The sequence below is a fragment of the Epinephelus moara genome, chromosome 19 (assembly GCF_006386435.1).
Source record: "Epinephelus moara isolate mb chromosome 19, YSFRI_EMoa_1.0, whole genome shotgun sequence".
Lineage (NCBI taxonomy): Eukaryota > Metazoa > Chordata > Actinopteri > Perciformes > Serranidae > Epinephelus > Epinephelus moara.
In genome coordinates, this window is record NC_065524.1 from 11079065 (window position 1) to 11093908 (window position 14844).

Sequence of the window (14844 nt, forward strand, 5' to 3'; positions counted from 1 at the left end):
AAGCTTTATCAAAGAAGAAAGTCTTAAGTCTACTCCTAAATGTGGAGGCGGTGTCTGCATCCCAGACCGAAACTGGAAGATGTTTTTCATAAAAGAGGAGCCTGGTAGCTGAAGGCTCTGGCTCCTGTTCTACTTTTGGAGACTTTAGGGACCACGAGTAACCCTGCACTGTCAGAGCACAGTGTTGTGGTGAGATAATAGTTTACTATGAGCTCTGTAACTGAGGAGAAGGATTCTAAATTTTTAGATGTTTGTGATATTGTGCAATTATCCTGTATATGAAAAAGGTTACGTATACAGATTGCTACATCGATAAAGACCATTTCCATGGAAATGCATTGCTAGACAACAGCTTAGGTCCATGTTTACTTCCTATCAGCTGATGTTGTGCACTGAATCATTGTGACCTTGCATGAACAACAGCAATCACTTCTGAGCAGACAACTGGTAGCTGATTACAGTTGGGGAGTATGTAAAATTGGCAAACTCGTTGATTTCTGTTATCATTTTCAGCCATGACTGTAATGTCATGTTAAACACTGTAGTCCGACCCACCTGACGTTTCTGCTAGGCTTGTTTTATGTACTACTGCTAAATGATTGTTTTTCTCAGTGGTGTTTGGTTGCTTTGATATAAAAGCTTCAGTGCCCTGTCAGAAAAGGCTGTCTGACAGTAAGGTAAAGCTGTGAAAATGTTCTTAATATAGCATATACTTAAACTGATATACATTTTTTGGGGGGGTAGCCTTTGTAGGTGGATAAAAACTAACTCATTGAGGCAGGGTCTGCTCAGCACTGTTTGATTCCATGTACTTGAAGCAAGAATTTTCCACCTGCAAGTTATTGTAAATAAACATTGTGATCCAGTCTGTTCACAAACACTGCAAAACATTCCAACAGGAAATACAAAGGGACCCATTTAGAATGCGCATGTTGTTTTTGTGTCAAGTTTGAAATGGTTTGTAAGGAAAGGGTGTACATAATGTATATAGCTGTTTTCATATTTCTTTTAAAAACCTGTTTCATTTTTATTCATCATTAAATCCCTTTTTCCGCTTTGCTTTGGGCTCCTCAGCTGCTGTAACAAGTGAATTCCCCCTGTGTGGAATTAATTTAGTATGTCTTATCTTAATTTAATTCTAAGACCAAAAACGGCATAATTTTTAGAATTTTATTACCAAAATCATACTGTGAGAGGCTTTCATACATACTGACCCAGATTTACAGTATGACATCAATGCAAAGCAAAGACTTCATTCTCCTTTTCAAGTGTTCTTCAGTCATGTGCCACAGAGGGCTCGATTCATGCATAATTTTATATCCACCAAAAACTAAGACAGCCAACTCCAATTCCATCCATCAGCACATTTTTTAACCATAGAGCGGGGAAATAATTCACAAATCTACTCTATTTTTTTGTTGCAGAAATACCTGGTATATGTTGCAGCCACTGTGCTAGAATAACTGCAAAAATAACATTACTTTTTTGTTTTTGTAGGATTACCACCACCGTGGCTTGCAACATGGATCTGACCAAGTATCCCATGGACAAGCAGACCTGCACACTACAACTGGAGAGCTGTAAGGACACTTCATACTTGATAAAGAAAATCCGAACTGTGCAGCTTGAAGCTGTGGCAGTGACTTGGTGGGTGGGCGTGATGTCAAATGAATCTGATCAAACCGAAGGATCAAACAGATCACTTTCTCTCATCTTCTAAACTGCTGGTGTGTGTACGTGCCTGCGTGCATGTGTGTAAGACTGCATGGTTATGTCACACAGCAGACAGATACTGCAGGGGCAATCCTGGTCATGATGGAGTATTCTCTTGCGTTATGTTTTATTGTCATAAATTACTGTCAAGAAAATGAAGATCAAGCTGGAGGGTAAGTCATACGAAAGTTAACTATCCCTTAAAGAAATGGTTCAACTGTGTGGAAAATATGCCTCGTTACTTTCTAGCCCAGAGTTATACATGTATGAGAAGATAGATGCCTCTCTTATGTCTGTCAGTATAAGCTCAAAGCAAGAAACCATTACTTTAGCCTTAAGACAAAGCTAGGCTAGCAGTTTGCCCTGCTTCTAGTCTTTTTGCTAAGCTAAACAAATGGCCTCCTGGCTCTGGTGCCATAGTTTTAAGGTTCCCTGTGGAATTTTTGACCATTGGTCAGGCCTGAAATGTCTGATTTCACAGAAGATTTTCAAAAAAAATTGCAATGCATGTTGCAATGTTTTGAGGTGTTCTTTTTATCATAAGATTTTTTTAAGCTTTTTAAAAAATACAATTGCATTAAATGCACATTGTGACATGATGCATTTTCAGAGCCAATATTGACATAAAATAAAACAGACAGACATTAATAAAAATCTTTACAGGTCTAAAATGATCTCTTTTGTACATTAGAGCCAGTCAGGAAGATCTAGAAGGCAACACCGAGGTCCATGAGGTTGAAACAGACCTACCTGATTGTAAAGACAGTGATCAACAGTAAAATTAAGCTACATTAAAAATAAGGCAGACACTGCAGTGGTGTTAGCATCAGATGAGAGAGAAACCATCTTGCACCTTGCAGCTTCACCATCAGGTGAGGGGCAGCCTGTTGTGCCCTTCACAGCTTGACATTGGTTATACCACTTTATAGTTTGTAAAGTTAAAAAGCTCCAACAGTTACTCAGTGCAATAATATGTGTCCAGTGTTCTAAAGTGGTCTGTTAAATTTGGTTGTGTGTTTGAAATGATAAGTGTCCTCAAAATGAAAGATGTTCAAATTTGCCTGCTCCGTGCTGCAGGACAGGGCCCCACTTGGAGTAAGCTGCGGGGGGCTGCTTACACCGACACCGAATTGGCTCAACTCAGTCATTAAACCCAGTAATAACTGTTGGGTAATATTAGCTGTGTGATGCTAGCAGTCATCCCTGTCAGTGAGTGTGACTCTGTACCAGGTGCAGCAGTAGTCTTGTGATAAGCAGAGAGAGGGGCAAGAAGGGGCTGAGCAGGTCAACAAAATGAATGAGTTCTAAAGTTAAATTAGATTTTACCCATTTTAAATATTCAAACTTACAGGAAGGTTGCGGTGACTGGACAAAATTGCAAAGTTGTGCAAAATTAACAGGGAATGGCTAAATTTGCGATTGCATCATGGCAAAATCCCAGAGGGACTGATTAGCAGCACTATGGAGAATTTTTTGAGTGTCTTTAAGCTATTCACACCCACCTTTACAACACATTATTATGGATCCCACAACATGCTGCAACTGGCTAGCACTCATCACATTGATGCATTGAGGTTGGAGTGGTCAGGATTAGGCCAAAGAGGTCATTGTTAGGGTTAGTTCTAGCCAATCCCAGATAGTCTCTCAGTCTATGTCTAAAATGATGAATGAGGACAATGGGTAAGTAGGTTAAGCAAAGGACTTTTGAACAGGAGACTGGGGTTTGAGTCCCATGTGTGTCACTATTGGCTTATTGTTTCTGGACATAGTTGACTATGTTGTTGAGTTGAACAAAGCTGCTGAATCCACACTGTGTACATAAACCGTAGTGGAATAGCTGAATTCACCCATTCATGTTAATGTTTCGACACTGCCAGGACACCCAGGGATATACTGCTGGGTGTAAATAGTCAATGGTGCAAATAGCATTGTTGGCTACACACACCTGGGTGCTTCCCTCTGCCATGATGCTATATACACCTGGGTGTAAATAGCCACATTGGTTATTCGACCCCCGGCGCAAATAGCATTGTTGGTTACAAACACCTGGGTGCAAATAGCATCTGCCTTGTTTTTATATGTCAGTCCCCATTCTTTTTGTGTCACGCACACGGTTGGTGGAAGTAACATGCAATGAAACATGGTTATGGGATAACAACAGGAAGGGAAATGAAGACTGCCAACAAACAAACATGGGTGTAAACACTGCACAATTTCATTATTCAAAAAATCTTCCACAGGGCTCCATGATACACAGATTTCAGAGCAATGTTCAGTGGATGACCTTCCCATAGGCAACATAGGCATGAGAGTAAATGGCAAAAGTTTGCACATGCCATAATCTTTTATTGTTTGATACATATTATTGTTGCTAATTAGCTAACATGTTTGATTTGTAATTAGCTCTTATAGTTGTTTGTAAAAAACACAAGGGGAGGGTGCCAGATGTGCCAACACTGGTGATATTCCCATCAACAAAAAGGTTATTTCCCAAAATGTCAAACATTTTCCCCTGAGCCCTTAGGCAACATATTTTAAGGTTGGTCCTGTCACTGACAACAACCCCACCTACATTTACAAATCCTTTAAACTCATATTGATATTTTAAGTATGCAAACAGCTGCCAGTAGTGTTCACTTGTTAAAAATTCTGAAATTTGTTGACATTTTCCTGAAATAAGAGGAGTGATTTGCCTAATTTTGACATGTTTTGAATGGTTTCAAGTGTAAATGCAGTGGCAGTATGTTTATAATGTTTATAATTAAAGCAAATTGCAATTAAGCTGAAATAAGATGGCAAGATGGATTTTTTGGCAGTGCAAGGGATGGAAGAAGACGTCCCCCCCTCCCTCCTCCTTCCTCATCTTCCCTCACTCTTCTGCCATATTTGCTTTCCAAGTCGCTTCTGCTCCATGCTATTAGACGACAGCCAGCCACGCTAAGCTAAGTCTGATCCCTGCCAGAAGCCCACCAGGACCTCAGTGCCAAATAAAACATTTAACGGCAGCTCCAGTCCCACTTAGCAGACAAAAAGACATCTGGAGGTTAAAGTTAGGTAACTGAGAGGATGATGGATCCATCCTCCGCTGCTTCAATAATTCCAGGCTAAATATCTGCATCTTTCTCTCTGTCTGTCTCTCTTTTCCACCCTCTCTTACAATCTCTCTCATCCTGCTGCTCCATCTCTGCCGTTTTCTCTCTGTCTCCCTCTCCTTTCCTCCTCTCCCTCAATCTCTACCTCCCTCTTGCTCTGTCCCTTTATGAAGATGTATATTCAAGGATTTATTTCTTTTAATGCTGTGCCAAAAGTGGATCCTCTGCACAGGAAGATGGTTTAAAGAGAGCGTCGTTGTGGAAGGGTGTGGGGTGTTTAGATCGGGATTGCGGTAAAATATTTAGTGCGTTATGACAGCAGAGTCAGAAGATATGACAGTCTTTTGTGATCTTTGCTTTATTAACTTTAGGTGGTAGCTCTGGAAAAAAATGTGGATATACTTGTTTTCAAGGGGCGACAGGGCACTGCAAGGTTGATTGTACCCCCATGTAACTCTTTCCATGCTATTGCACAGCATGTCACAACCCATTTGTGTCTCTAATTTGTACTGTAATGTCAGGGCTTTAGGTCAGGAAAATAATGAGTTCTTCTAGTAAGAGGAGTACAATGAGAGAGAAAACAATGAATTTTACAGGACCTTTCAGCATCGGAGTCAACAGTGCCCTTCGTTAGGGGCCTGCTCCCAGACTATAACTAACCTTGGTCAATTATACATGGCTCCATATGGGTTTATGTAGGGAGGGCAACAGCAAATTACTGAGCATCTCATGTACAACAGATCATAGAGGTGTATTTCAGCTTCAGCCAACAGCACTTCCTCCTACTTTCCTTATTCTCTTGCTCCCTCTGCAGATAAATGAGAAAAATACACCAAAGGTTGTTAATCACACCTTTTTGTCCTTAATAAATTTCATCTTGAGAGCCATACCAGTTCTTATTAATTGATATCAATGCAACTATATTGTGCTATCAAAAGCACTGCCACACTTAGCCGTGGCATCTTTGACCATATTCATTTTGCATGCCTTCTCATTCCAAGATTTATTTGGGTTATCAGGGCTCTCGAGGGCCCAGTGCAATATGCATGATTAGTCTGTTATGGTATGATGCAAGAGTTAAGCTCTTCATCAGGACTCTTTGAAGATGTTAACATGGACACCACAAATGCATTTCCATTAGCAAATCCTGTTGGATCTCTGTGTGTCAAACTGTGTTAGAGTGAAGAACGGGAGAGTATTCTATTCTATGACTGTAACAACATACATGAAACATTAACATTGTCTTTGAAGTGTTTAAAGTGTCATGTGTTGTTTAACAGCAGATGCAGGACTTGAGAGTTGCACAGTGTAAACCTTACCCATCTGCTTCACGGGGGTAACATTACGTCTTGAACTAGATTTTCAAAGGTTTTCTCGCTCCCTTTGGTTCTTGCCAAATGTTCCTCTTGTGCTGAAATTTAGTATTAGAGGGAATTTACCACCCACTATGGGCTGCAATCCCCAACAACTCAACCATAAGAGGATCAGGCATTTGCATAGCTTGAGCAATTAACCTTCCCAGCTGTTCCCTCCATAGCTACTTTGGGGTTTAGTAAACCTATTAATGCTGTTTCTATATCATCATCATCATCATCATCATCATCGCAATAATTTGGAATTATAGTAGGTTTTGTAATGTGAAATGTTTTTTTTTGTATTTCTCACCTGCACAAGCAAACAGCTGCCTATATAAACATCCAGCAGACATGGAGCAGCATTAGCATTCATTTGAAGTGGTGATTGTGCCCACTTGACAAATGTAAGTCAGATATTCACTCTCCTTTAAGCAGGTCCAGTCGACTCCTGCAGGAAATATCTGGTTCTTTAGCTGCTAAATGCTCCGCTGTGTTAACCAGCTCGTCGCTATCTTTGTTTTACCACTATTAGCTGCTGAATAGGTGGTGTACAGAGGGTTTATCAGAGCTTTTTTTTTTTTTTGCTGAAAACAACTGTTTGCTGTCTGCAGCTAGGAATAAGGTTAATGAGCGTGGTGAGTCTGAACCAAAGCTTGCACCAAGTTGTACAACTGAGTGAAACTTAAGGACTGGGTGATAATTCTTTATGGGTTTTTTACTACAAGCAACATTTTTCATATTACACATATTTATTAAATTGATTGTTAATGTAAAGTAATTAGTGCAGCTTCATTTTATTCATTCCATTTTCGCACCTGTCTCTTTAAGCCCCACTTCCAATAAAACCCAATCTGCTCTGACTGGTGAGCATTTTCAGGGCTTGCGTGTCTCAGCATCTCTGAACTTCAGTCAGTGCAGCCGGTGAATGACTGTGATGGAGAATAGCGGCGCTTTTTAATGTGAAAAATCACTAATAAAAGCTTCTAAACACATGCAGACATGTTCCAGCAGGGATACGATCCTAAATAGGGGAGAAATTAACAACATCAGCAAACAGGATTCCAGGTTTGCCTGATGTTAGCATATAGCTACATGTAGCAATGTACTTGCAAATAGGAAATGACTTTGTATAGCAGCACTTTCTACTGTGAAAAAGCATATCAACACAACACGACCTGTCCCAGCAAGAATATGATCAAAAATCTGGGAGAAATTAATAACACTGGCAACCAAGATTTCAGGTTTTTCTGACATTAGCATGTAGCTACATGTAGCGGTGTAGGCTATGTCAAGTAAACCCTTGCAGTAGCATAGCTGTAGCAGATGACCATATAAAGGATTCCATTACAAGCTGACATCAGCTTGTCTCGAAAGTAGAAAAGAGGGTTTTGCTCACAGGAATTACTTTTATGTTCGTTAACCATATTATTTGAGACGTTGGCCACAGTTAATATGAACATCCAACACTGTAACATTATACATGACAGAAAATAATGAAAAGCATAATAAGTCCCCTTTAGGTATTTGCTGTAATCTTCCTCAGAAAGTAATTTCCATCTCTTTTCTCTCCTGCAGGGGGTTACAACGTCAATGATGTCATGTTCTACTGGACCAGAGGAAATGAGTCTGTCAGTGGTTTAGACACTCTACAGCTGGCTCAGTACACAGTAGAGGACCACTACACATCTGTCTCAGAGGCCGTTTATGAAACTGGTAACAATGCCCTTCAAAACCATTGCTTAATGTTATTCCCAAGGCTATACTAATGTTTCATCACTCATTAAATATTATTTTAAAAAAGAGCCCTTATGGGTAGGATTTCTGATTCAGAACACATTTTCTGTTATCAAGTACACTGACAGACTTTTGTCCCTCTTGTCAAAGGCAATTACCCGAAGCTGGTCTTCCACTTTGAGCTGAAGAGGAGCATTCTGTACTTCATCCTTGAGACTTATGTCCCCTCGAGCCTGCTTGTTGTCCTCTCATGGGTTTCCTTCTGGATTTCCCTGTCCTCTGTTCCAGCACGTATTTGTATAGGTATAAGACTAAGCATCCTTTTCTATACTCAAATGTGAAAAGCAAATGTCATACTGTTTTCATATCGCACCAGATCTTATCTAGGTATTGTGTGTCACTGTAGGTGCTATGTACTGTTGTTGAGAGATAAATATTTCACTATATTTCTCTTCCTCACCAGTTATCAGTAGTGTGTTTAGTACCAAACAAATGTAAGAGACTTCTACTCTCTTATGGGTGAACACAAATGTTGGTTCGGGTTTGATTTTAGAGGGCTGAGGGTTGAAGAGAGCATGTGTGACACTGTGTTATCGAGTGGGAACATCCAAACATAGATGTTGCATTGAATTAAATCCACCACTACTGCAGGGGCCTTTGAGAACACAAAGTTCCCAAAACAAACAAAACAACAAGATATGTTATTCAGTGGAGTGCTGGGTATCTGTGGTTACATGTCAAGGCTTGAATGATTCTTCCTATGGATATTTCTGTCAGCCAGTTGTGGCCTTCAGAAACATTTTTTGCAGCCTGCTGTATGTGATATGAAATGCATGCATTATATTTAGATCATCTGTGGTGGACTGTCAGGTTAGGGATGACAGTTTGTAGAAAACTGCTGGTTGCATGACAATTACTGGCACCTCCTGGGTTTCCTGGGAATTATGTTCTGTAATCTGTGCTAGTGCTGTTAGCTAAAGTTAGGAGAAAAGGCTTTAGGAAAAAAGGACTGACTTGTCAGACCTCAAGGGAGAGATTAAGTGATCTGCCTTATCTGCAAACAGGTGAACTCAGTGTTCAAGGAATTTCATGTTAATTATAGCTGCTGCACAGCGATGGGTCAATTTTGTCATTTTTTTCATGAACATTGAAGATTTATTTGGCAAGAATTTGCATGTATATGTTTACAGTACCGTTTACAGTCAAACATTTTGATGCACTGTAGGCTCAATTTTTGATAAATCAAAAATCTGAGAAACGTAGTTTTTGTAGGACAGTCTGAAGATGCTCTGTAGCAAGTTTGATGTCAACTGAGCAAAAATTGTGGGAGGAGATAGGTTTAAGAAGTTTTACAGTTTTTGAAAAAAACAGTGATGAACTTCATAATTTTTAATAGGTTAACACCAAAGATATCCTTTAATGGTCTTTTGTGTGAGTGATGGACTAATCCATATTTCACCAGTGTCTCCTTGTGTTTTTTGTGCCAGGAGTTACCACAGTACTGACCATGACCACTCTGATGATGGGCGCCCGGACATCACTGCCCAACGCCAACTGCTTCATTAAAGCCATTGATGTTTACTTAGGGATTTGCTTCAGTTTTATCTTTGGAGCGCTCATTGAGTACGCCGTGGCCCACTTCTGCACTCTCACTCACACCGACTCACACATGCTCATGGTGAGACCCTCCTGGATATCCTTTGATATTTTTTAATTGTCATTGATGTTGTTGTGGTCCCAGTCATTGTCTTCATAATGGTGGTCATTGTCACCGTTGTCATCACCATCATTATCATCATCATCATCATGTCATCATGAGCACTCAGGGGTGAGTTGAACAAGTGCTACGAGTTCTCAAATTTAGATGTACAATTTTTTTTCCCCCGATTGAAAACTCATCTGTTCTTTGGTTCTCACTCTCTTGCAGTATTCCCACCACTTGCACGACCTTGACGACGAAATGAACGGCATCATCACCACCATCGCCAATCACAACAGGGCCAAGAGACGCAAGGAGGCTGCCGCGACTCCCACGCCGGCCCCTGCCTCCCTAGAACTCACTGTCAGCCCGTCCAGCCCCTCGGGCAGTGAGCCTAAGCCCGAGGCATCGCCCCCGGAACCTACCAACTGGTGCCTCACTGCTCTGGCCACCGTCCGCAAAGTGCTCCGCTCCATAAATTGCTGTCACGTGGAGAATCCTCACCACATAGACAACTACTCCAGAGTCACCTTCCCCCTCTCTTTTGTCATGGTTAATCTGCTCTACTGGACATATTATCTGTACTTTTAGCGTCGGCTTGAGCTCAGCACGTGTCCCAGAGAGTGTGAGACAGAGAGTGTATGTAGTCAAGAAGTGTATTTTACTGTATGTATGTACAGTAAGTGTTATTTAGGTTTGTTTCAAGATGAGTGTGTAAAATTTCTGCATTTGGATTCATGAGCGAAGTAGCATACTTATATAGGGTTGTCTTCGAGGAAAAGTAATGCTTATAATTACAGCTCCATTTTTAAATATTGTATACTCAAACTGACAAAGTTTTATACAGCGGTCTTCTTAAAACTGGGCGAGATTTGATCAATGCTCATACAAACTGAGATGAAAAGAACATTGCTTAGAAAGAAAGACTTCGCGAGTTTGCATCTTTTTCGCCATAGTATATTCATTTTAGGTCTATCACTGTGCAGGTTGTTACTGTTGGACGCACAGAAGATGGAGCTGTAATTTAAGGCTTTATGGCATAATATGCTAGCATTGCTGAGGGAGAGCAAAAGCCCGCTCCACTTTCATTCCCTGTTGTGATGGATTGATTATTGAACTTTACAACTTCATCTTCCATTTCTGCCTGCAGGTACAACATTTAGAGGGAAATAGCAAAAATAATGGATGGGAGACGAGAGACGAGGGAGCAAATAACTCAACGAGGAGAGTGTGTTAAAAACTATAAACCAGTCTCCCAAGGACGATCGCTTCCGTTCGCTGTTGAAACCTCTCTGTCTTCTGTGTCCTTCTGTGAGTTATTTTTAATTCACTGAGCAGTGCTGACTCTCTTTGCCTGCATTTATTTTTTTCATTGACACTATAAATGTAGTGGCCTTTGATCCCTTCAGTTGTATTTTGGAAATCTGGCCACCATGGACAGTATTATGGCACTTGTCATCTCACAAATCTGTTCTGCAGATTCACGAGGAAGGAAATGAAACTGAAACATGATGACCAATAAATTACACGGCATAAATATCAGACCATGGAATTAATAATGATATGAATAAATAGAGTGAAATATAGATAAGATTTGAAATTATTTCTAAAATATTATTTTATTTAAAGGGGGCCTTTTATGCTTTAACATATTTTGTGTCTTATATATAGGGTTAGTGTCAGAAATTCATATTAAATGTAGTTAAAGTTTTAAATTTTGAGGTAAACGTAGGTAAAATTATCCCTCTGAGCAAAATCCTCAGGTTGCACACCTTTCTGAACACTCCACTTCCAGCAGTTTTTCAATACTCTGGCAACAGTTTGACACCAAAGTGTCACCGATTTCTTTATATGGTCATCTGCTCCAGGCATGCCGCTGCAAGTGCTCACATTATGTAGCCTTCACTGCTACATGTAGCTACATGCTAATGTCAGCAAAATATGTAATCTTGGTTGCCAGTGTTGGTAATTTCTCTCTGATTTCAGATCATATTCCTGCTAGAACATTGTCAGATTGTGAGGATTTTGGCATAGACGCTTTTATTGGTGATTTTTCACAGTTCAGGGTGCCGCTATTCTCCATTACTGCAAGTACACTGCTATATGTAGCTCCATGCTAACAGCAGGAAAACATGTAAACTTGATTATCGATGTTGTACAGTATATTTCTCTCAGATATCGGACTGTATTCCTGTTGTAACATGTCTGATTGGGTTTAGAAGCTTTAATTGGAGAATTTTCATTCCCCAGGTGAAAGTACACTGATAGTGTACATATAGCTACGTGCTAACGCCAGGGAAACATGTAATCTTTGCTGCTGATGTTATTAATTTCTCCTCAATTTCGGATCATATTTCTGTTGGAACACGTCCGGTTATCTTAAGAATCTTTTATTGGTGATTTTTGTGGCAGAAAGTGCAACTATTCTCCATTACAGTCACTTCCCTGGCTGCTATGACAGTACAGAGATGCAAATATATGAAACCTGAAAATGCTGACAAATCAGAGCAGAATGGGCTTTTTCAGGAGAGCGGCTTAAAGAGACAGGTGTAACAGAAAGAGGGTGAATGCAGGTGTTCCAGCAGAGGCAGTGTAAGGAAAATGAAGTGTTTTTTTTTTTTTTATAAAGCATATCAATATGTTCTATTAGAAACCCCAAATACAAGTATGAACCTGAAAATGGGCTTAATAGGTCCCCTTTAATCTTTTTTCTTTTTCATTATAGGTATAAAAATAACATAGTAATGGGATGTGTTTTAATAATAAATAACATTATTTTACTATTTATTGGTTGATTTGTAAATGTCACTTTATTTATTCACATGAGTTTGTATTTTAGTATGTTTCATTTACTTATTTAATGTGGACTTTGTGTTTTATATTAACTAGACATGTGTAATGCAACATTGTGACATACAGGGCAACAACACCAAGACAGACACATAATAGTGATATACACAGCACTCTTTATTTGCTGCTGGTAGTGTTTCTCTGTCTTTGTAAAACATAACACAGCAGTCAGACCTAGATGTGTTAGACACTGTAGAGTGATTTGAATATGAATGAAATGGCCAAAATATTTCAACGGGATGTCATCATCTGTGCATTATCCAAATGGAAAAAGGCCTGGATATGCTACGCTTGAGGTTTCACTTCTCTCCTCAGTTTTTAGGCTGTTGTCATCTCTCGCTGTGTGACTATTGAGTATTTCAGTTCAGGTGATATGGTATGTTTGCTACCAGTGATGTGAACCAAAGAGCCAAAGATTCCGATTTTATTTCCTTTTTCTTTCCCTTTAGTTCTTCAACTAGGAGAATTTAAGTGCATTTTCAAATATCATGTTTGTTATTGATAGGATCATTCTGAAATAGCATGCAGTCAATGAGCAGATGAACATAACACTTTACATTTCAGACAGAAAACATGATTCAGTTTAAATACAAGAATGCATGTTTATTTATTGCTGTATTCAATATTACTGTGACATATGCTCACTCATTCCATCTCATTTTTAAGAACTACCATTTGATGTGTATTAAACATTAGCTACATTTGTATCTATTTATATTTCATTGCCTTTTAATCTGTTTATGTTCCTATTTTATCTACATTCTTTCTCATGTTTTAATCTATTTTTGAATATGTCATCAACTGACAAATGTTTTGATTGCTCTCCTTGCCTGATGATAATAGAAAAGTAGGATTTACTTTTGTTTCCGTTTTTTCTGCATGGTTAGCAAGTGCAACTTTACTTTCCTCTGCTTTGCTTGATTTGTTTTTTGGAGAATCATCATAAAATGCTCAACTGAGGCTGTTGAAAGGATTAGATCTGTGATTGCTAATGATGCAGCTTTGAATTTGGGTCTCATCTGAGTCCAAAAGTGCAGGATGTTTGAACTTCTGTTCTCATTTTCAGTTATTTGAAAGGATGAGTGATCAGTGACAGTGTTCATTTGCCTTTGAGCTGTGTCTGCTCAGCAGAAGTCGGTGAGCACCAGCCAATTGAAAAAGGTTAATATGATTAAACAGACTGTCAGCTTTTATACAATATTGCACCACGGTGGTAGTTTTGATAGTCATCTTCTCAGTGAACAGTACAAGAAATGAATGCCAATATGGAGCCAAAGAACCACAAGAGCAACCACAGAGAACGTTTTTTTTTTCACTTGGTGATGAAGTTGGTCCATACACAAAGCTTAAGGGTATCAATTGTCCGATGGCTCCATGGTCGCAACTACATTATCAGCGCTGGTTTGCTCTGAACAAACAGCATTTTGGATGGTTACAGAAAACCAAGGATGGTGATAAAACATTGTAGAAACAAAGGTATGACATTTTGGGCAACATTGCCAGAGCATTTGTGGAGCAACAACAGAAAAATGGAACATGGCTACCGTTGGAGTGCCCTTTCTTTCCTGTTGTGGGACATGTCTAATAATGCCTCAAGGTGATGTTGGCTACCAACCTCACAGTTCCTGGGACATCTTCATGTGAAATGTATTTATATACTGTAGTACCATGCTGATATAGGCATCGATTTGCTTAACCTGTTGTAAATAAATAGTAACACTGTGCATGATCATTTGGTGTATGAATATGAATGATAGCAATAAAAGAGGTTAATGTGTGTATTGGTGACACTTTATACATCTTACTTATTGCATTCATGTTAGATGTGAGTAAAGACGGAAAAGCAGATTCAAAAAATGATAATTGTCCAAAATTTAAATTCAGAGTACAGTGGGACAGACTAGTTAGCCTGCAGGCATGCAAATGTGTGTGTTTGTGTGTTGCAGATGTTGAGGCAGCATGTCCCAGTGGGAGTGATGGAGAAATGAGTATTAATTCCTTGCAGCTGCATTAGCTCTGAGTCAGCAGAATACAGAATGAGAGGATGATGTGAGATCATACAGTACATACCCACACAGAATTACTTTATGGGTGAATCCTGTAAGATGTTTTCCTTAAAAAATGTACTAGGGCACTTTGCTCCTTGGCAGCTCCAAGTGAAAGCAAACATAGCTGAATTTTTCATTACTTGAAGTGTGTAGTTGTCTACAAACTAAATTTTATCTTATTGAGATAGTGTTTGTAGCTGATCCCTGGACAGATTGATTCTTTAGTTGTTTATGTTCTTGGTCAGTCCGACCATCTACAGGCCATGCACACAGTTTGTTTTGTTCAATACGCTGTGCTGTATGGAAGCAAATAAGAGAGATAAGTATTTGAATTTTGACACGCATTGAAAACT

The 14844-nt window shown here is 39.4% G+C and overlaps 1 protein-coding gene across 1 annotated transcript in view; it reads left to right on the forward strand.

Moving 5' to 3' along the window:
- Positions 1-11226, forward strand: part of LOC126406624 (gamma-aminobutyric acid receptor subunit pi) — a 65627-nt gene extending 54401 nt beyond the window's left edge. Inside the window, exons 6-10 of the mRNA XM_050071036.1 lie at positions 1498-1580; positions 7736-7873; positions 8045-8197; positions 9382-9572; positions 9822-11226. Of these exons, the coding sequence (XP_049926993.1) occupies positions 1498-1580; positions 7736-7873; positions 8045-8197; positions 9382-9572; positions 9822-10184 (928 nt within the window). The 3' untranslated portion in view covers positions 10185-11226. The remainder of the gene's footprint in view (positions 1-1497; positions 1581-7735; positions 7874-8044; positions 8198-9381; positions 9573-9821) is intronic.
- Positions 11227-14844: the final 3618 nt, after the last annotated feature.